Source organism: Etheostoma spectabile, chromosome 15, assembly GCF_008692095.1.
Source record: "Etheostoma spectabile isolate EspeVRDwgs_2016 chromosome 15, UIUC_Espe_1.0, whole genome shotgun sequence".
Classification (NCBI taxonomy): Eukaryota; Metazoa; Chordata; class Actinopteri; order Perciformes; family Percidae; genus Etheostoma; species Etheostoma spectabile.
The window spans coordinates 25,442,553-25,465,251 of record NC_045747.1 but is presented as its reverse complement, the minus strand read 5'-3'; the positions used below and the strand labels follow the sequence as shown (position 1 = coordinate 25,465,251).

Sequence of the window (22,699 nt, the reverse complement as noted above, 5' to 3'; positions counted from 1 at the left end):
TACTACTACTACTACTACTCTCAGGTACGCTTATATCAAATGGATCCTTCCCCTGTGCGCTCATGGTTTTTAATGCTACGTTTGGTTGAGATGGGAAAAAGCAAATAAAAAGCAAATAAAGTCCACTCCTGTTTATTATCTATGCAGCCATTTATCAAAACTGCTTCTTCTACTGTGCTTTACATGTTTTTATTTGAATATTTTATCCTAAATGTCCTAAGTCATCTTTAGGACCAGGCTATTTTGTGTTTCAAAGGAAACGCAAGGGAAATAAGGGCAGGCTTAAATCTCCATAAAGGAGAACGGTCATTTATTGAATTAATGCTATATTGCGTAGTTTCTCAGAAGAGGTAAATATCTCCACTTGAGCTTCTGCATGCGAAATTTGCTGGACGCCTCAATCTTCTGAACATAGTCATACTGAGAAATACAGAGGGAGCTGTGTGGAGCTGATAGTCTGAATTAGCTTTGTAGCAACTCATTTGGCAATGGCTCAAAAGGAACGAACGTTCATTAATATTAAAAAGCTACGCGCTAAAGCTTTAAGCATAATTGTTCACAAGCCACCGGTTTTTGGATTAATGTCACACAAAATGTGTCTGAGAAAGATAAAACCCAAAAAATAAAACATGGTCAAAGTATTTGCGGCTTTAAAAAAAGAAGCCATTGCAATTGTCAACTCTACATATGCTGAATGAATTGTTGTTTAACATCTAGCAGGAGACCACTGAGATTGGGTAATCTCACGTCTCTGTTTCTGAAGTGCATGTCAAAGGTGGTATATTGAAAAGATTTCCAAAATGAAAAGCAGAAGCGAAATAAGCAGAGGGACATTCAGTACAATAAACATATCTACTGTCAAAATGGAAAATAAGTAATTATCAAAACCCTCTATGACACATTGAAAAAGGTTCCCTGACCCTGGCTTAAAAAACATTACTCTGGCAGAGCAGCTAAGCAAATAACTCGAAGATTGACTGATTCTTGAGTCCAGCTAATGAAGACAACATGCTACAATGGAAAACAGTTGTGCAAAGGGAACAGGCAGAGGCAAGACTTGGTTTGCCTGAGAGAGGGAATATCCGAGCACAGTTTCCACTTGCAGGGCCCTGTAATGACATGCAAACGTCTTCACAGAGCCTCAGTTACAAGAGAAAACGCTAAGTGAAAATCCAATGAGCGATCGCACACGCATTGGAAATAGATGGTCAGTTTGATGAAATCTGGCAGGTCGACTCACTAAAGATTTCTCTGGTTCACTCATGTAACTCTGCCGCTGCTCTGTGATTGTTTTTGATTCTAGTTTCTTCTTTAAGTGTAACCTAGTAAGTGAGTGGGTGAGGGACATCAGAGAAGCTCTTTATAAAAGTCAGTTTCTCAAAGTCACTCATTTCTGTGAATCATAGCTGGATTTCCCATTTGATCTGACGGTTAAGTGATTCACAAGACTGCTGCCATTGATCCGGGACACAAAATAGTGGCTCCACTCAGCAGATGACCACAGAACAGAGCTTAAGGAAGGAAACCGCTGGGGCCCAAATGGCCGCCAGGGTAGATCGCCAAAGCTCATTACAATGGTTAACAGTACTTACTTTATCAGCAGAGAGCATTTGGCTGATGAGTCTCCGGTGTCAAAGCCCAAAGCTTTCCCTGCCATTTAACAGATGGTGGTCAGGAGCTGCTAACCCATATAAGATAATAGATTTGTTTTTTCACTTAAACTAAAAAACTAACATTTTTACATTTTTTATTATCATTTGATAGTTTGGTCTGTGACATGTCAGAAAACTGATGAAAATATCTGTTCAAATTTCCTAAAGTTCAAGTTGATGTATTTAAATCGCTTGTTTTGTGAGTCCAAACTCCAAAGATATTCAATTTAGTAAAAGACAAAGCAAAAAGACTTAACATTTGAGAAGCTGAAATTACAGAATGTTTCAACTTATCAGTTGTTTTTCAAAAAAATGTATGAGTGGAGTTTAAAAACACACATCACAAATCTTTTAAAGGACTACCCTTTCACCGCAGTTAGTGTTCCTAAATTCCTAAATTCTAACAAACACACACACACACACACACACACAAACCATCTCCAACATAAGCGCTTCAGGGCTGTAGTTTACATCATTGTGAGTGTACGTAGCTGTTCACACACACACACACACACACACACACACACACACACACACGCACACACACACAAACAAACACACACGTCAGCACCTGTACATTTACTAGGGGGAGTAAAATCGACTTCACTACTCTGTCAAGTCCTCACTTGTGCGCAATGAGAAATGTGGTGACTACCATTCATTTTCCCGTCAAACACCGGTGCTCGATGCTTGGCTGACAAGCACAAATCAACACCGACACTCAGAAAGAGCAGCCAACAACACAACAAACTAAATCTTTGCAAAATCCCCATTGAAGAAAGTACTGTTAACTTTCATAATAACTGGGTATATTCAGAATCATGAATCATGAACCCCTCCTTCCTGTCTAAAGCAAAAGGCAGCACTGGCAGCGTCCTCGCATCAGGCTCCGGCCTCTGCCAAGACCTCTGCTTTACACTCTCTAAGACCTTAATTGTGTGGAAAGATGACACAGAAAGTCTGTTTCCACTTGTTTCAGGGGAAAAGACCGGCAAATGTTTGCCATTGTTTTTAACGAGCAGCAGCAGCATTTGATGGAAACGTATTTTCCTTCCACTGTTTTTTTTTAAATATTTTTTTAATGCCATCAAATCAAGAGCTCTGTGTTATTACTTTGTTATGGTTGGTTAGTGGCAGCATGAAGACTCTGACTAAAATGGTCCCATTCTCTCTTCTCACACACACACACACACACACACACACACACACACACACACACACACACACACACATACACGCACGCAAACAAAAATTATGATTTATATCTGGTTGTTTCATACAAATAATCATAGTTGAATTAACTACAGATATGTTTAAATTTCTTCTTGGTAGTGTACACACACATAAGGACATCAGAAGTTACAGTAACGTAGGTTCATGGCAAGAGAAGAAATCTAATTTGTTGATAAAAATCTTGTAAAAATTCAAAGTAAAAAAAACTAAAGTACCTTTAGTTTGTAACATTTCCAGTAATTACGTAAATTAATACAGACAAAATAAAAATATACATGCGTGTGTGTGTGTGTGTGTGTGTGTGTGTGTATGTGTGTATATATACTGTATATTGCTGTAACTGTAGGTTAGCAAACTGAGGACTTTCATTCATTTTGGTTTACCTCAAAACTTGTATATAATTTAAAAAGGAAAGAAATTAATTTAACTCTTTTCTTATAGAAAATATTGATTAGTGTAAAGTCACTTAAATTGTACAAAATGTAAAGTTTTACTCTCTGTGTGTTCTAAGTGACAGTGTGTGTTATCTGGATGAGGACTGGTCATAGTGTTGTTGTTAGTAGTAGTGTAGTGTTAGTAGTAGTGTTGTTGTGCTGCTGATGTGAACGGATTAGCTCAGGTGCCTGTTGGTAATGCAGGCCGTGGTTAGAGTTTCGGGGCTCCAGTTGTAACCAATGTCGTTTAGCAACCAAAAAAAAACTGGCTTAGGAAAAAATAGTTTTTCGGATGCAATATCTATATTGATGTGATGAATTAAGAGTTGTCAACCATTTAATGCTTTTATTGTAAATTACTTTGCTTTATATTGTTGTTGATCTTTGTAATGGCAGTTATGACAAGGCTAAAATGTGAATCAAGACCATTTACAAAGGTAGTCAAAAAAAAAGTTTTTTTCCAAGTTTAATTTCATGTATAATTAAATTTGGGATACAACTGGAGTTGTATTTCTTGCCACCTGTCAAAGGTAAATCCAATATTCTTTCTATCCGGTCTGGTCGGCCAAGAAAAATATCTGTTTTTTTTTTTTTTGGACTGCTAGATGTTGGCCTCTTCACCGCTGACTTGTTTTACTCATTTACAGCTCTCTGCCATTTTGCTACATTCAGGGAACCTAGTCAGATTATGGGCAGAGAGTCAGCTGCCCATGAGCTGAAGGAGACTTAAAACTGAAAAGATGTTGCTGTTGATTCTCAGTGGGTTTGGCAGTGCTGACCAGCCTTTGTCTTTACACATAGCTTCTTGTTTGGATGTTAAAGCAATAATCAGACATGTGAATCTTGCCAAGAGTCACATTTGTACAATATCTTTCCGATAAATATGAGGATGCTGTTAGAAACCGGTTGGCTTAGTTAGCATAAAGACTGGCCAACAGCTAGCATGGCTCTCTCCGAAGGTATCAAAATCCACATACCAGCACATCTAAAGCTAACAGACTAAAACAAGTTGTTGTGATGTCTTGGCCAGGTGCAATATCCAGGCAACCAGCAGAGACTTCATAAAGTGACCGTAGTCCAGCACAAACCTCTTGTAGAACCACAAGAGGTTGTTTTTACACTTGGTAGGTGGACTTTGTTGCCTTTAGACAATCCAAGCAGATCCCAACGAGCTGTTTCCCCATGTTTAGTCTTAATGCTAAATTAAGCTGTAGCCTTATATTTGAAGAGGGTCTTCTCATCTAACTCTGGGCAATGTGGTAGATAATCAATTTTCCAAAATGTGGAATTAATGTTTGAATATAAAAAAATGTGCATGTATGCAAGCCTCTGAGTAACAATGCTGTAGCCTGTAAAATCAAAGGTTTGCCTGATAAATTAAAATGCCCACAACACGTTTCTCAACAAGTCTATTTCTACACAGTTCATGGTCTTGTAAAGATAGCAAAACAGAACAGTAAAAAAATTATATTAAAAAGCTGTGTTCACTGCACGGACATTGCCTTGTATATTTGATTACATCTACAGGATAACGAGTTTCCCTCTGTGTGTGTATCTGTGTGTGTGCATTTGTGGTATTACTGTTGTGTCTCGCTTAAGGAGTCTATTATTACTTTCAATGCAGTGCTCTCAGTTCAAGGCAGCTGTACATTTTGGGTAGGGCAGGGCCAACAAAAGACCAGCTTTTGTTGTAAATACACTTTGCACACTACAACACCCCAGTAACTGTTTACACTTACACACACACACACACACACACACACATACATACACACAAGTTATCCTTTCCTATCCAAGTGATAGAACCTTTATTCATTTTGTTAAGGTATATGTGCTAAACAGTGATCATGAAAAACTTTGATAATATTTCATAATGGCACACCCAACCTTACTCTGTTGTTTTGCTTTAGATCAAAGCAGTAGAAATACACAAAGCTGCACATTTTAGTGACATTCGGTTATATCCCATGCTGCTTTGATGAAAAATTCCTTCTTTGCTTTTCCAGTTCAATGCAACTTAACATCTTCTCTTGATTTTTTTCACTGCAAGATCTAACAAAAAATAAAGCCTTGCTGTCCATCTGCTGTGATTCCAAAAAGGCTACTTTATGTTTAATATATGCATCTTCTTGATCATCTTTGGATTAAGTCCAATTTCACTGTAACAAAACTTAATTTAGTTGATATGGACACATTAAAATATACATGTACTGTACTAAAAAACATATTATAATTAGTATTAATTATCCAGTATACACTTTATTTTAATCTCAGATGCCAAATACATTTCAGATTGAATGTCTCGGCTGAGTGACCCTGCAGTGGGGCTCGAGCCTGACCTTGTCTGTCCATCTGTCTGTCAGTCTGTTTTCTCACATCTTGTGTATCCTGCTTAGCACACACACATACAGTACACTCACACCTCCACAACATCAAATACAACACCCCATTTAACACACACACACACACACACACACACACACACACACACACACACACACACACACACACACACACACACACACACACACATCTCAAGCATGCTCTGGTGTGCGTCACAAGGGCCATCTGCTTGCTAACCAGAGCAGTTTTCTACACGTTCACATTTTGTATTCCCTCTCTCCCCCTATGATTCTACTATAGTAGTTCACATACGGTATGACTGTTTGATGCAAATATAATGATTCAAGCTCATATTTCTACAGGTCAGGCTTTATAGACACTCTTTTTTCAAAACACATTGAATGTTTCACTAAAAGATGTATTTTATTAGTACAAATTAAAAGTGGAGGACAGCAGAATAAATACAAGAACATGCAGAGGTGGAGCAACCTCATTCTGAAATGTCTGTGTTAAAGGGTGACGTGTTGATGGCAGTTACACTTTGTCTTAGCTGTATATCAGAAGGCTGGTTTCCCCGGTTCTAACCACAGTAATTATATAGCCAGTCAAAGTGATTATATGTAACATAAAATGTAATTGGTGCATAATTGCTCTGGATTATATTTGAGTATATGAACAAATGGTAAACAATGGTAAACAGCCATCATGTACATTTGTACGTATATATGTGTATCTTTTATGCTATTTGAATCTATATGCATTTTTCACTACTCTATATCTACATATGTGTGCATTTGTGCCCATCCCAATCTGTCTGTCAAACTGGGGTGAATATGGTCTACTTAAAAGAGTGTGACCTCCTAAAACTCGGCGCTGGATATAAGCTTCACGTTCAAAACATGGCCTACAGAGCTGGGCTGGCACAGAAAGCTATTTTTAGTAACAGGCTCAAAGGGAGAGCTTACATTCCCGGCTGAACCATGTCACTCACAAACTTTTCTCACACTTTTTTTTCTAAGAGTGTGAGTGCAGCCAGCTACTTTCAGAGTTGCTGTGTGTCTGTCTCTGCATATGTGATGGGGAGAGACAGACTAAATCTGAGTTACAGTTTTATGTGAAACTTTTGTGGAGTATTTCTGTGCATTTATGAGTGCACATGTGAGCCTGTAAGAGGGAAAAACACAGATAAGACAGTGAAACAGGCTTTTTTTTCTTACGAAGGTTAACTGTGTGTGTGTGTGTGTGTGTGTGTGTGTGTGTGTGTGTGTGTGTGTGTGTGTGTGTGTGTGCATAAGCACTGATGAACCTCAGTGGTTGTTGTCCTTTCACACACTACTTATTGACAATGGCCCTGTGTTAATTAGGCTGACCCTTGCTAGTGCACAATATCACACCTCCCTGACACAGCCTCACCAGGCTATTTATTAACCCTAACCCTTTGGGACCCTCATTTGAATATGGCACTGGGGTTAACAAAACCTAGCAATCCTCTAAACGGCAGATAAGGAGGTAGATGATTTGGAATAGTTTGGACATACAGATTATAAGCAGTAAGTAGAGTTAATGGATAAGAGACAAAAGCTGCTAAATGCATGTACTGACTTCACGGTCAATTGTTAAGTCAACAACTTCTCCTAAACACGCTAATTTAGAGCTCTTAATGCACATACACATACGCTCACATACACACAAGCGCACACAGGATGTAATTACTGCAACAGCACACAACTGTAGTCTCTGTGTTCTAGCTACAGTCTTTGCAAGTATAGTAGCACAAAATGATGCAATCCTCTTGCCCTCCCTAGTTCCAAGAAGCCATAACATCGAAAGTGTAATTAATCTCCAAACTGCTGCCAGACATACAGTAGCTTAGTGATTTCATATGATTCTATAGTTATCAGTCCCATTGTCTCTATGTTACCCAATACTAAGTCACAGGACCCCTCAGTAATGAACCTGTGCACACAACTGTGCGTTGCAACAACAGATGAAACACTATCACCATAATCAGGCATTAAGGTTTCAACTGGTACTCTGTATTGTTTTACATCATCAGATATAAATGCATCTTGCGCGTGACATGTTGTAGGGTGAATTTAATCCCTCAGCAGCCCCTTGTTTTAGACTGTGAATTAGATTGTTCACATATAAGTGTGTTGTGTAAAAGGACATGGCGAGGGAGGAAATGTGATAATGAGAGCAGAAAAACCATACTGACAGTAAACTGGAGAATGAGACTCATAGCAGTAACAACAGAGACATGTAGTTACATAAAGGTAGATGGAGTCCACTGGGTCTTTGTCTGAGGGTCAGGCTCAATTTTTATTTGTTTTAAGGGCTCGCTACCAAATGTGATCAAGTGTCTATTTCTGTTTGACTGCCTCCATGAGCTTCAAGGTAAAATAATTTCTTTGTCACTTTTCGTGAACTGACCAATCACAGTAGAGAAGGCACTCTCATGCTTTTCTGCTTGTTGAAGACATTAGTTGGAACTGACCCTTGGAAGAAAAACACCAAAATGATTTTGAAGACACAGGGATTAACATGATGAATAAATATCTTACCATCGTCCAGCGTGATGTCCTGTAGGCCGATGGAGCGGAAGGTGGGCTCCCTCTCCTCTGGCTCTTCTTTGATGTTCAGCCTCTCTCCATCTGAGGGGAAGGGTCCCTGTGGGCTTAGAGGGTGACCCAAAGGCCCTGCAGCCACCGGGGACAGGCTGACCATGACCGGACTTGTAGCTTGGGGGGAACGCTGTCCTGAATTCTGCTGTTGCATAGGCCCCAGAGGACTGCCACCAGAGGTGGGGGAGGATGAGGTGGGCGACTGGTAGGGTAGCGAGTGGAGCTGAGGGGAGGAAGGCCCAGAGTGGGGAGAGGGGATCATCCTTGGAGAAGGGGCGCTGGGCGGTGTGGGACAAGAGGCTGACCTTTGACCTACCGGATGGTAGCTCATAGCCCTCTGCAGTTGGGAGGAGTGCTGCCCCACAAGGGGGTGGCCACCCGGAGAGGGCACCTGGGTTGGATTTGGGGAGCAGTGATAGCCTCCGATTGTGTGCAGGTGTGGGGATGAAGGGGAGAGCAGGGGTTGCTGGCTCTGGGGAGACCCAGCAATGGGGTTGGTGGTTGAAGAGGAGGGCGCTGATGGTGAGGAGCAAGGGGAAGTAGGGTACACCATTCCCATGCTCATTGGGTGTGATGCAGCACTGGGGCTTTGCTGAAAAGGCATCCTGTCGTAGCCCTGAGGAGGAAGGCTGGACTGACTGTTAAAGGGAAGGCTATGACTATGACTGTGGCTGTGCTGCATAGGCTGGTAGGAGGGCCGGGGAGGAGCAGGAAGAGGAGAAGGGGCAGAGCCCTGGTGGAACGTCATGTGGCAGTCAGCAGGGGGATGGTGCAAGCTGCGACTGTGGAGGTGAGGCAGGTGTTGGAAAGACGGGGAGCCCAGGGAGGGGCAGGGGGCCTGCAGAGGTAGCAGGCCAGGTCCGGAGCCGGTGGCCAGGCCGTGAGGGGAGCTGGACAGAAGGTTGTCCGATGGGTGGCACTGCTCAGGAGAAGGCAGCTGGGTGCGCACCAGACTGGCAGCATGTGCCAGGGGCATGGCCATAGGGGGTACTGCAGAAAGGTCCAGCTCTTCTCTGTGCTCCTGTTTCACCATGACTAAAGGGAGAGAGGTATATACAGAGAGAGGGAGGAAGAGAGATGTGACGAAAGAGGAAAGACAGACAGGATGAAAAAAACAACACACTGTCAGTAATGTCCATCAATCAAATACAGCATGAAAAAAAACCTAATCAATACATTGATTTTTGTTTCCGGTACAAAGCTAAAAAAAGCAGTGGAATTGCAAGTTTTCCTTCTTCTCAAAACCCACTAATTATTGCAATCCATGGATGTGAAGTTGAAATATGTATCAGTAAAACCTGCAGCAGAAGGCCATAAGAATCTCAAAGTAGTGAACATAGATTTTGAAATGAATGGATTGTGAAGTGGGTCTCCTTCTAGATGAAAAAAGCCTCCCAAAAATTGAGTGACAATGCGATGGGAAATGGGGCCATTCCCTTTTACTGTGACAACTCACAGCACTGCTATGCCAATCAGTAACCTATTTCCCAATCTGGTGCCTTGTGACAGTGAGTTTTATTTTTATCCAGCTCTGAATTAGAGGGAGAGCATATGTTGTCAGACTGGGTGCCATCGTGTGAAATGTTGTGTGGGAAGAGGAGCTGAATGCCCCACAGCCCAGATCAGACCAACAGCAAATGAGTTCACTGTTCGTTGCCCTCTACTCACCCCATCATGCCTCTGGTATTGACAGGGTATTATTTATTTTGGCTAAAAGCAGAACCAGAGGGATATTAAGGGTAAGTGAAGTCTAACGTGCTGTATATTTAAAAACATAATTGAAGCTCGGATGTTTTCTTTAGTTTTCACCCAACATTAATATAACCACAAAATTGAGCATACCCATGTGAGATTTGACAAATAGTGTGGTCCTTATGTTTGAAAAAGACAAAAGACAATTTTTTATATAAAAAGGACATGTTGCTTTTTTCCTGACAATTCTCTCAGAATTTTCTTTTGCCACAATAAAGCAGGTGGTGTCCGTGGTAACATTAGTGGTGTCAGCGACCCAGCTTGACTGAGCAGGGTAACTCTACTCTGCTCGGATTGGCCGCCCTAATCTGTCAACGGTGAAAACAGGAACTGTCAGTGCCGAGTGGGCGTGCTTGCAAACAGAAAGGCTGGGTGGGTGGAGGGGCAAGGCAGCTTATATGCGTACACACTTACACAGCGTTGCGGTAAAACTCAGGGGTTTGGATATGTTGCACAAAATGCTTACATGTCATTATATTCCGCCAATGGTGTTTTCAGTTTGACTGGCTTCAAGAGGAAAATAACACAATAACAATATCAAATAGCAAGGCAGTAATTTGACTTTGATGAAAACCACTAAGGATTCTTTCAGATCAAAATATTATGACCACTGGGTTTCCTTGCAGCCAAAAATAATCATATCAATCTACTGGTCTATGTATAAAGTTTCCTGGATAGCAAATGATTTGCATCATAAAAGCCCAAGTAAATACTTTGTACAATACATGTGAGAATAAAAAAAAGGTGGCCTGGGAGTTTCAGTAGGCTTTACAAAATAAACAGTTGGCAGGTGTTAATGTTATTGTTAGTGGAAGAGCCCCCTCTAAACCACAGCAATGCTTTCTTTGGAGAGAGAAGAGAGAAACGGGGTTAGTGAAAACCCTGTGGAGAAGTGTGCAACACGAAGAGCACGTTACAACTGCCTCTGCTGTCAGTCAAATTTCTTTTCATTATCTTGGGAAATTAACTACTGCAGGAAAGCAGTACACCCAAAGGAATGCAAAGTAAAGCTGTAGAGAATGTCTTTATGTAAATGTCTGTTGAATGAGTTGAAAGAAAATGACTTAGGATCTCAAAAACTTGAGCACCTAAAAACAGCATAAGATTAGCAAAATGATGCTCCCTTGCCAAACCTGTTTTGTTCCCCAAGGATTTACTTTTAAAAGTAGCAGTTGTTAAGTCAAAAAAGAAAAAAAAACAGTTATTGGTTTAAGATTCTTTCCAAAAATGAGAACCTTTTCTCACCTGAAAGGTAAGTGAAGCGTTGCGATTGGCTCCTTTTGCGCTTTCCATTGCAGACATAAAACTGCACCTGCACAGCTGAGCCCACGGACTTACTGTGGTAGGGAGGGACCTCCACCACGATGCAGGACTACAAAAAGACATTTATCAATATTTACACACTTATTGCCAACAAAACATAATGCCATTTATTGCATACAATACAATGCAAATATTAGTACAAAAATGTACAACAGACAACAAATATTACAGACAAAATGCTGTACAACTACTGTACACGTAAAAAAATGACTACTTACTCCTTGAGTTTTTTCACGCATTATTTTTGCCTCAACTTCCCATTGCGGTCGTCCATCTAGGAGAAACGGTTAAGAACAAAAAAAAGCTAAATGCATAGCCAGTGATCATCCTAGTGCCATAAACAGGCAGAGACACGTTACACAATATAACACAGGTTGAAACTTTACTTTACATTGTACAGAAAACATTTTCATTATTCATGTCACCCTCAATTCTGTTTCCTTACATTTAACATTAAACTTCAAAATCATAATAAAGCGCCACATTGACAGACCAGTAAATCAGAAAAAACACTTTAGCAACAAACGCAACAACTGCTATTATTCATACAATTAACCAATTGAAGTTTAAATAATAAAAACAACAAATGGACAGAAAATTGAAATTAATATGATCAGCTCTGATGACTAAAACAGAAGCAGTATTAAACCCAGGCCACACATGATCACTGATGACTACAGTTTTTATAATTTAGACCCCTTTTGAATTGCAGTGTACTACAGTTTTTTAAAGTAATTTCCTCATCTGGAGTAGCTCTTGTTCTCTATTTTCCTAAAGATGATGTCAGTGAACAGTGCTTTCTCAAACAGACGGGGCTTAAGAACCACACGACTTGATGCATCAGAAAAGCACATGATTTCAATTTGTCCTGGAGAACCAGGAGACATCAAAATGATGTAATTTGTTAAGGCCCAGAGGCCCCATGGAGAAAATCCTAGCAGCTATTAAATAGTAATCAAATGTCCAAATATCCTGCTGTTTGTCTTGCCTAGTTAAAATGATAGAGAGAGCAGTGGAATAATTGCATTTATTTTCAAATGCCTTTACAAACTGCCAGGTTTCTGGCTAGAAAACATCCTTTCCAGTTTTCCTATGAGGGATCTAATCATTTGGCCAGACATCTTAAGGGCAGCTGCTCGAAGGGAAGCAGTTGTGGTGAAAATACTGACAGGCTCTCTGCAGAATAATCACAGTCATCGCAGCATCGAAAAGAATAAAAACTTTGACAACTAAGTTAGTACTGTATAGTCTCTCAGTGCAATCAAATTCACGTGCAGTTGCCTGTTTCATGGTGCTCACATGGTGCAAATATACTCTGCACCTGCCTCAAAACCCAAAGGATTCCCCCAAATACCACTGTCAGGCATCTGCAACATGACTGCAGAGAGGACTAACCTGTATGTATTGTAGATTCTAACAAAGTAAGCACTCAACTATTCAGCTTTTTACCAAAATCCACACTCTACTGTAGCTTTAAGTAGGTGGTTTACCTGATCTGATCTCACCCTAACATTATCTTTAGTTGTAGTAATCCACTGGCACATTAGCCAGTCATAACCCCAAAGAGACTCTCTGTTGTGAAGGTAGAGATAGAGAGAATGTCTTTTCCAATAGGCAAATCACCTTGAAAGTCTTTGCAGCTGACAGCAGTGCATTATTGCAGGGCAGCTTGTTGACATTCAACACGCAGGAGCAAGGGCCCCACATGCTCTGTCAGACAACAAGCAGCAGCAGGAACCTCATACCACTCTTAGACAATGACTTGGATCATTCAGACACCCTACGCACCCCAGTCAGAGGGGAAAAGAACTTGCCCCCATTGTGCCGGAAGATCAATTAAAAATAAAAATAAAAGGAGAATGTTATACTTCAATATCTTTGTAAAAGCCCCCGGTTGTTTGGCTTTTCCAACAGAAGCAACACAGTGACTACAGAGTACACAAGCTGTACTAACTACTTTTCGGGGCAGTCAGTGTTAAATCCTTTAAAGTCCACTCTTCATAAACACTCATCCTTGTAAAGTTGAAATACTTGTGCCAATTATGGACTTATTTTTAACTTTAATGTTTGATGAAGTCTAGTAACTCAGAAATGCTAATCTTGGTTTTAAGTACAGACTTTACAGACCCCAAAAAACAAGAGAAAGTAAGGAAAACAGACATCTATCACTGATTATAAAACTAGTAACTTTCTTCTTAGTAGGCTGAGATAAGAAAAACTCTAAAGACCCGAGTAAGGTTTACAATAATGTAAAAAACAAACAAAACAGGAATCACACCAAAGCTATGCATACTACTAAGTGATAGCAAACCTAAACAATTTCATAACAGTTTGACATTTCTCTGCTTTAAAATAGGATCTGACAACACAACAAATGCTCAGATCTCTGTTTCTGTATATAGTAAAGTCATTTATAGTGCCATCCCATAATCTCTGTGTACTAGCAACAATAGGCCAGTCTCTCCAGTTCCGTGAATCTACTGTTGTCTTTCAATTATGAGAGATGGTGGAAAAATATCTGTCACTGCCTCTTTCTTTCTTTTCTTCCATTCCTATACTTACTTCAATCAGTGTTTTTCTGCACTAAAGCAGGAGGATTAGACATGATGAGGGGAACCATTTACACAAATCTAATCAACTGCATCTTCCCCTCCCCTTTCATATTCTTTCTGTACTCTCCACAGTCCGCTGCCTTTGTGCACCATGGGGCCCAGCTTTCCTCCCTACCCAAGATGCACCTCTCAAAGCTTTCCACTTGCTGCAGTGCTATAAAGACTTGACCATCAGTGAGTTGTTTTAAATGTGCTACTTTTCTATGCCATGCTTCACCTGGTACACCTGAAAGAGCTAAAGACATTCCACTGCGCTGCTTTTTTCCCCCTTAGAAAATCTTAGAGAATGTCTTTCACTCACAAAAACAACACCGCTCCACTTTCTGCCATGTGTGAACTTGATTCTGTGGCTCTACATCACAAAGCTACCTCAGGCAGGCAGAGACTGGCTCAATGAATGTTATCCATTTAAATTTTCCATCCCAGGGAACAGTTATTACATGTGTTTTGAGTACGGAGTGATGTACAAAAGAGAAAAATATGATAAGGCCGAGAAAGATTGCTGACCTAAAGAAACAGTTTAATCAGCACAGGTAGTTTAACTAAGTAATCTCTTTAGCTGAAGCATTTGTTAAACAGGAATAATATTAGTTACAGTGTATTTTCCTTTCTCGTATAAGCATCTTTTAAAGTGACAAATACTCATTTTAGTATGTTTGTGTATTTCAGTATTAAATTAGCATATTTAACGACCATATTTGCCTGTCCTGTTAAGCATGTGTCTGTGCGTGTGTTTTTTGGATAGTAATGGCATAAAATAAATCTTGCCTACCTTCACTATGTATATTGGATGTCTTTTTGTAAATTATTACTCTCTTGTCACATACGCTAATTAAAACATTTTCATTTTCTCTATGATTGTTTGAGTTAACATGTATGATGAACAAAAGGTTGTACATTTTTAGTTTAAGGTATCGAAACTTCTGTGGTGTGAACTTGATATTTCAAAAAACATCTAAATGCTGAGTGTAGTGTTAGCTACAAGACAGTATGAGTGTAAAGAACATACTGTAAAAAAATCTGGCAATGTGAAGGTTGTATCGGGCTATACGGTGTATTGCCTCATACCCAATTGATAGACAGCATTACTAGCACACATAAATCTGTTCTGCATTTGGAAAAAAATTCCCCGTGGGAATAGAGGACTTGTTAAGACTAAGATAATGATACATGTCATTTTCACATCCCCGCAGACATGTCTCATGTTTTAGTAGCTGTGGCCTCTCTGATCAAATCTGTAAGGCAACCATGAAACATGATTTTTTTTTTTTACACACTTAATTGGAACAAGCTGTTACTGCAGCGGTGATTCAAGGGTAAGCTGTTGTGAAGACATAACACTTACCAGGACCTTTCTCCAGGAAGATGACTTTGGACTCTGGGAAGAAGTTGGATCCGGTGATGACCATCTCTTCTCCCCCGCTGACCAGGCAGCTGGTCAGGCTGGATTTCTCAACCTGGGGCAGCTCCTGAGCCGAACGCTGGGCTGAGAGAGACGCAGCAGGGGTTCCGAAGAAAAAGAAGGTGATCATTTGCCGTGTTGTTTATTCACACTGCAGTATGTGGACTATGGATGTACTTTACTATAGTTTGACAAATTAACAGGAGCACATTATAACATAATGCAGTTTTATGAAAAAAATTGTCACAAAAAAATATCGCCTTGAAAATGACCACAAATTAGTATCAACTCCTTTCTGACAGCCTCAACCAAAAAATGTAGTATTTTTTGCAGAACTATGGTTATGGCACAGACAGAACTGAGCACATTTACATTTTTAACGTTTATCAGGTGTTCTTATCTAAAGTGACTTTCAATGAGAGCAAACAGTAGATTAAATCAACATCTCAAGTCAGCCAGACGGCAAGCTTGCCAATAAAGAAGTGTGTAGAAAGGTTTGTGTGTGTGTGTGTGTGTTAGTGTGTGTGTGTGTGTGTTTGCCTGTGTGTGGTTTTCTGAATGAATATGTTTGGCTGTTTGTGCATGTGTGTGAGACTCTGGCTGAGAAGTTAACACTCACAGCACTCCACAGGAATAGAGGTAGCCTGCAGCGACAGCACCTTCCCGTTGGATTGAGGGATGTGCACTCGGAACACCACACGGACTCGTGTGTTCTTTCTTCCTATATCCGTTTCCCCCTTCCGCAGTTCAATGTCTGAGTTCCGCAGCTTAAGGATGCCAGCACAGTCAATACTGCAAAGTAGAGAGAAAATAGTTGGCCCCATACGGCACCACCGGGATGGCAATCACTAAGACATGCATAAGTAGTGAAGGCCTGGGAGTGATAAAACCAACCACAAGCCCAGCAGGGGATTGGCAATGAGAGGCAAATTAAGTGTTGAATCACAAAATAAAAATGCCTGTGAATATGATTTATTACAACTGTAAATGAGGAAATCCCTTCCTATGAATTCCAATATAAATGAAACCAGACCTTATATAAATATTATTATTCAGGTGATGCAGAATTATAAATATTTGAATAAAGTTTGCTTCTCTATTCTATGAGAAAGATTTTCCCTCTGTGCCCAACTCTTCTGTTAGTCTAGATTAAGAAAATTTATTAAATATTCTTTGGAAAATCTCACAACCGTACTGTATATGATCATAAACGTGGTTAGTTTTTCATTGCTTCCTTCATGGTGGTAAGCTCGTAACTCATAACTGAGTAATGTAACCCTGAAGTGCTTCAGTCACCTACCTGGCTGACATGTTGTTTTCAGGCAGGAGAGGAATTTCGAGAACTTTGGTGCTGGAGACTACAATTTCTTGGCTGGCTGTGGCTACGGTTTTCCCGGTGATCCGGTGCACCTGGTAGAAGGCGTGCGGCCTCAAGTACCGGTCGTCTGCTGTTCCGATGAACATCTGTAGGTTGATGGGCTTCTCACTGTAGCCAATGAGCTAAGACACGACAGAGAGAGGTAGAAAAACAGAAAAATAACAGATATGAGTTCTTGGGGTCCAGATGAGAGGTGGAACACACAGGAACAGTCTTCATTTCCACTGCCTTTAGAAGGCCACCTTTTTTGGAGGCAATCTAAATGTCAGGTCGAGGGTGTTGTGATATTTCTGGCAGGGCCAGTGGAGTTTCATCTGGCGCTTTGGCCTCCAACCAGTTTGACACTGATGTTTTCAACTAATAGAGTTATAACTTTTTTCCCTTCCACGCTTCCCTTTTAACAGGATTCTGCGCAGGACACTGTTACCTCCCAAAAAACTCATCAGAGCCTTAAAAGCTGGTCTGGTCAATCATTCCAAGACCAAATAAAAGTCATTTAATGTATTTACAGTGGTTACTAGCAGGTGGGGGAACAAATCAATACAGCATAGTATCGCAATATTTTCAGTGGCAATACTGTATCGATACACAGGCGCCAAATATCAATCTTTTATTATATATATGTTGGTCAGTTTGTCTGCTTGACAATGCTTTTTGCTGCAATAAAATTGAAGTGATTGAAGTGAACAGAGAAATGGATCTTTTTAGATAAAACAGATGTTGACAAAGTTTCCTTTCATTTGAAATTGGTAAAAATTAGAAGTTGAAAAAAGGAATAAATTGCAATATATAGCAGAATATTGCAATATGTTTAAAATCGCAATAAAATCGTATCGTGACATAAGTATCGTGATGATATTTTATTGGGAGGCGTCTGGTGATTTCCCCTAGTGGTTACAACAAATAAAAAAGTAAGAGAACAGAGTTGGCTTTAAGAGATTATGACAAGAACAAATAGCTGGTGTAGTAAATCCTCATATTAATTTGAAAAATGGACAACAAATTATACAAAAGCATCATTCAGACGATCTTCATGTCATTCTGTGAGGTCTCGTGCATATAAAAAGTCTTTTAATGGTTACACTGCGGCTTGAAAAAGAAAATGGCAGTAAAAATGTCAACAGCCTTTTTCAAATCCCATGGTTCACGCGTGCCAACCTGGTTGGCAATGGTGCACCTGGACTAGCAGCTGCCCTCTCCATTAGTCCCTGAGTGCTGGTACCCCGGTTTCCACTCAGGCAGGTGAGATGTTGGATGAAGGAAAAGTGTTGCGTGTCAGGTAGAGACAAGGGGAAGATGGAAAGGAGAGCGGGACCTTTCCTCCTCAGAGGGACAGAACAAACACACAGGCCACACAATCCCACTACTGTTGTAATGTTGTACTTGGCAGACTGTGTGACGGCAAAATGGCATCCCTCCTCACCCCACCGCACATCTACACTCCCACCATACTGCCTTCCCAGTCCATACCTCCAGCTCAAATGGAAGGCAGCCTATTGAGTTTAACAGAAAAGAACAAGGCCATTCATTGCTGTTTCACCCCAGGAACTGCCAAGCCTCAACCCCACCACAGCTGGCTGCTGACCCTTCCCTCCCTGCAGGTTTGCGTCACACACCGCTGTGTCAATGTTTGGTACAAAAGTGTGGTTGGTGGAAGGAGAGAAAGTGGGTGTAGCTTGGGATTTGTCATGTGCTGTTCCAAAACCAGCTAAAATAAAAAAGGAATAAATTGGTCAAAATCGGGCCTTCAGAAAAACAGTGAGCAAGGACTACCAAAGAAATGCCTGCTTGGTTTTCTCTGAAGCCAGTTATTAAAGTATAATGGTTTGCAGCAGGGTTATTAAACACAGCTTATATCCAACATTAATAACAAGTGTTTCGGGAATCTATAGAGGAATTGGTGTTCATGGGAACTGCTGTCATTGGATTTACAGCTAGCCTTTGCGCAGTGTTACATCTCCATCTCTTTTCTCTCTCAGGTGCTACTTCTGGGACGGTCCCCTGTGGTGAAAGAAGTTAAGCTATGAGGGCACTTTTGTTGAACTGAGCTGTGAAAAAACTGAAATATGCTGTGTTTACAGCAGGTTATGTGAGAGGACAAGCCTCCAGAGGCAGATACTAGGCAGGCAGGGCACTGGAGCATAAATCTGAATAACGATTCACTGTTCTTAGCTGAATCAAAACCTTGTATCTTAGAGGGTTGTGCTGCTGAGCTCAATAAAGACCCATTGGTTCCCAAGACGGGGCTGAATTGAAAATAATACATGGGAAAACTTGCTTCTGGCAAGTAAACACATTTAGATACTACTTAACAGCAGTTAGTTAAGAGCACAATGGTTACCTTAATCTAACTCACCTTCAATATGTTTAACTTTAGCAGATTGAAGAAAAATGATTAGTAAGTAGCAGAAAAAGTGTGCTATACACAAGTCTGGACTGAGAAGTGCAAGTCTAATGCGGCGAGGGAGCTGAGGGAGAAGCCATCCATCTTGACTTTCAAAATATCTCTTCAACTTCCACTTCACCAAAAGTCTGTGGAAAGCACTGTTGTATTTTCAAAAGGAAGTGGCAGTTATAGTCATGCATAATAACATAGGAAAAGTTTTGTTTATCGGTACCAGTGATTTAGGCTTTTAATATTTAATTTCCAACCCCAAGGCGTTGTTTTGAAGCAAAAACTCCCCACCCAAAGGTAAGTGAATATTCCTTCACCACATCCTCCATGTGTTGTTTAAGTGCTCAGAGATGGAAGCATGTCTGAATTAGAGTGAATGACTAAATCCGTAATTCACGTGCTTTGTACACACAGTAAGCTTGGCTGTTGGTTCTTGTAAAGCAGAGGGTGCTGCAGGCGACAGAATGAAATTCCTGGGTCACTAAACACACGGATGATGACGAGAGAACGCAGCCTCCTCACACACAATGTATGCAAACAGCATATATTTCTGAAATCAAACTTATAAACGTGAAATATAAACTGACAGCGACAGCATAGAGTGAGATTAATTCCTCACTTGTCAAACTGGACTCCAAACTGCTGTCTGTTACATGAAATGTATTCGGAAGAAAGTTGCAAGAAACAGCATGAGGCCCCTATAATAACCAGTAATGGGTTCATCCTTGAAAACCACATTAGATCTTAAGAGCCACATGAAAGTACAAATCTTGCTAGTAACAGGTAATTATGCACCCGGTCTGAATGGATCCATGCCTGTAAATGACACTATTATTTTGGATTCAAAGAAACATGGAGTTACAGGAATCAACAGTCTCATGGGTTGTGTTGCTTGTTTTACACACAGACAGACAGAGCACAGACAGTGCTTGCACGTGTGCGTATGTGTCTGTGTGCATGCCTGTAGTGCACATTGCAAATGTGTGTGTGTGTGTCAATAAATCAGGGCATGTTTATTCGCAGCACCATGTGTGTTCCAGACAGCATAAAATGAGTTAACAGTGTCTGGAGGAATGTCTCTGTGAGAAAGGAAAGACGGAAGTTAAAAAAAACACTTCATGGTGTAAATAAGAACACAGAAACAGAAAGCACAGTACAAAAATCAGCCCCGCAAGTTAAAAGTGCATTGGCAGTTTTTGAACACCAGTATCGATGTGAATTTTTTGTATTAGTTAAACATGTTTAACATTGTGTTTAAACAACATTATGTAACTCTTTTACCATGAGAAACATCATTGTGATGCTACTCTGACTTAAAACAGGGAGAATGGTGCCTCTGTTATTTCTAGTGCGTGCCCCAAATGCCTCGCACAATGTAGCTTTACGCCACTATCCATTGGATCATAGTTCATGGGAAAAAATGAATGCTGGTGGGGATGCGGCGGCAGCGGTCTCATGCGAGAGCTGGAGCAGGGCGAGCAGGCAACAGGACCGGGTTCAGCAGCCACTCCGGACATCATTGCAGAGGCTAGAAACCGATATGCACACTAAAGGAGCTAAGAAGAGAAAAGGAGAGAGTGACCGTGTTGCCATCGGACAACCTTTAGTGCCTTTCAGTCGTTGGTGAGAGCTTTGCGAAATAAAATCTGTCCATCTTGCTGTTGGACTTGGCAGTTATATTAGTTGGCTTGCTATGTCTTGTGTTGTTGCACTTGCTTGATGTTTGGCTGTGTTAGCAAAGTTGTACAGCAGTCTATATTTACGACAGCGGTTTAAAGGTGATCTGCACTCTGAAACTCTAGGGGTGCATTGCAATCGCAATAATATCAAAAGTGCCGCAGTGTTGCTTTAAATAATGCAAAAGTTGTCCCAAGTTATTTTTTCCAGTTTGTCAGTTCTACCCACCAACACCATGAACTGTCACCATGAAACAAAAAGGTCCCTCTTTTTTTTTTTTCTTTCCTTCCATTTACTCCTTTCATCTCTGTCTCTCTCTGTGCCCTCCTGTATTTTTTCTATTTCTCCATCTCGACACATGAGGGATTTGGTGTGGAGCCAGAGTGTTGACAAACATACACTTAACAGGCCAGGGAATTCTTTCCAAATCAAATAATCAACCAGGGAAAACATGATTAGAGGGCCAAAAAGAAAGGGCTCAGTTCAGCAGTCTAAGTGAATCAACAGTACCGGCCAAACAGAAACATACCACACACTGCCGGGCTGATTCATTCACTCTGCTAAGGTCACAACTGGTACTATTGACACAACCGTTTTCTGTTTGGTATTCCCTCTATTCCGTTCAATGTGATTAATCTTACTGTAATTAGAAAGAAAATAGAGCGGCTTATAAACGTAAAATGTAAAAAGTAACAAAACTGATTCAGTCAACATTGACTAAGCACATGTAAGCCTTACAACATGTTGCTGGTTGAAAGCTGAATTGAAAAAGATACATGTCAGAGCAGGTCGGAGAATGTTCATACTTTTTTAATACCATAGAATGATATTCATTCATTTTAATTGATCCCAAATTCTCAAATCAATGTAATTTGCTTTCTAGCCGGGACACTATGTTTTACATCCTGAAGAGTGCAATACAACTTTGTAACAAATGCTGAGTCCAATGATGCCACAAGCTACTCAAATAGCAGTCCATGCACGCTACAGGGGCCTATTTGCACCTTCAATTCAGAAAATGGGTAAAGCACCACCTGCAAACAGCAGGACATGTAAACAAGCACACATGGATAGTACCATGGTCCTGGCGGAGGAGGCTTCTTGACAACACAGACGACTGACACTGTTGACTTGTTTCACATTCCTGAGTCACCCCCTCCACCACCCCCTAAATCTAAGCTTGAGTGTGAAATACCACAGGAGGGTGGTCTCTGCACTTTTAACTCCTCACCTTTCTGCCTGTCCAGAGTGCAGCCCAGCTGAAGTAATTAGGCCTGATAGAGATCACTTCTTATATTAAACCACACTGACATTAAAGCCAGTCACATGTCCCCGGGCCAGTGCTCGTTGAAGCCTGTAACTAACTTACGGCTGCCACTGCTGCTGTGACTGTGGATCAAATTTAGGATGAACTCCCTCCCCTAAAATAAAACCACTGGATACGGTTACATACTCTGCTCCCACTAAATAAAGTCCCCACTTATTTTTGGCCTTCATCTGTTCCACTGATCCAGTAATAAGGCTAGCAAGATGAGGGGAAAAATATCTCCTATCACTGCATATAGTACACACATAAACAGGCACCCAGACATACACAAGCCAGCGTTTTAACATTTAACTTAATTTTTGTGGTTTTGAGGGCTGATTTGGGCTCTAAGAATTTTGATAATGGGATATTTACATGGACAAAGCTAAGATGGAGCACATCACCTGCTTCATGGAGCAAAACACTCCACTCTCTTTCTCTCTCTCTCTCTCTCTCTCACACACACAGTTTCAGCAACAACTACCTCAAAGCATTGCTCCTTCCATTCATTTTCTGTATCTATCGTTTTCCCATTTAATTGTCTCCTCTCTGTTTTTTTTATTTTTCT

The 22,699-nt window shown here is 40.7% G+C and overlaps 1 protein-coding gene and 1 long non-coding RNA gene across 4 annotated transcripts in view; one reads left to right on the top strand and one right to left on the bottom strand.

Moving 5' to 3' along the window:
• Positions 1–22,699, top strand: part of LOC116702410 (uncharacterized) — a 295,446-nt gene that overhangs the window by 199,857 nt on the left and 72,890 nt on the right. The gene's annotated exons all lie outside the window — the stretch shown is intronic.
• LOC116702364 (nuclear factor of activated T-cells, cytoplasmic 3) overlaps positions 1–22,699 on the bottom strand; it is a 63,062-nt gene that overhangs the window by 8,006 nt on the left and 32,357 nt on the right. For all 3 annotated transcript variants that reach the window (XM_032536541.1, XM_032536542.1, XM_032536543.1), the window contains exons 4-9: positions 16,676–16,875; positions 15,995–16,167; positions 15,319–15,459; positions 11,580–11,635; positions 11,284–11,410; positions 8,227–9,321 (exon numbers count right to left, since the gene is read on the bottom strand). In XM_032536541.1, coding sequence (XP_032392432.1) covers positions 8,227–9,321; positions 11,284–11,410; positions 11,580–11,635; positions 15,319–15,459; positions 15,995–16,167; positions 16,676–16,875 — 1,792 coding nt within the window. The remainder of the gene's footprint in view (positions 1–8,226; positions 9,322–11,283; positions 11,411–11,579; positions 11,636–15,318; positions 15,460–15,994; positions 16,168–16,675; positions 16,876–22,699) is intronic.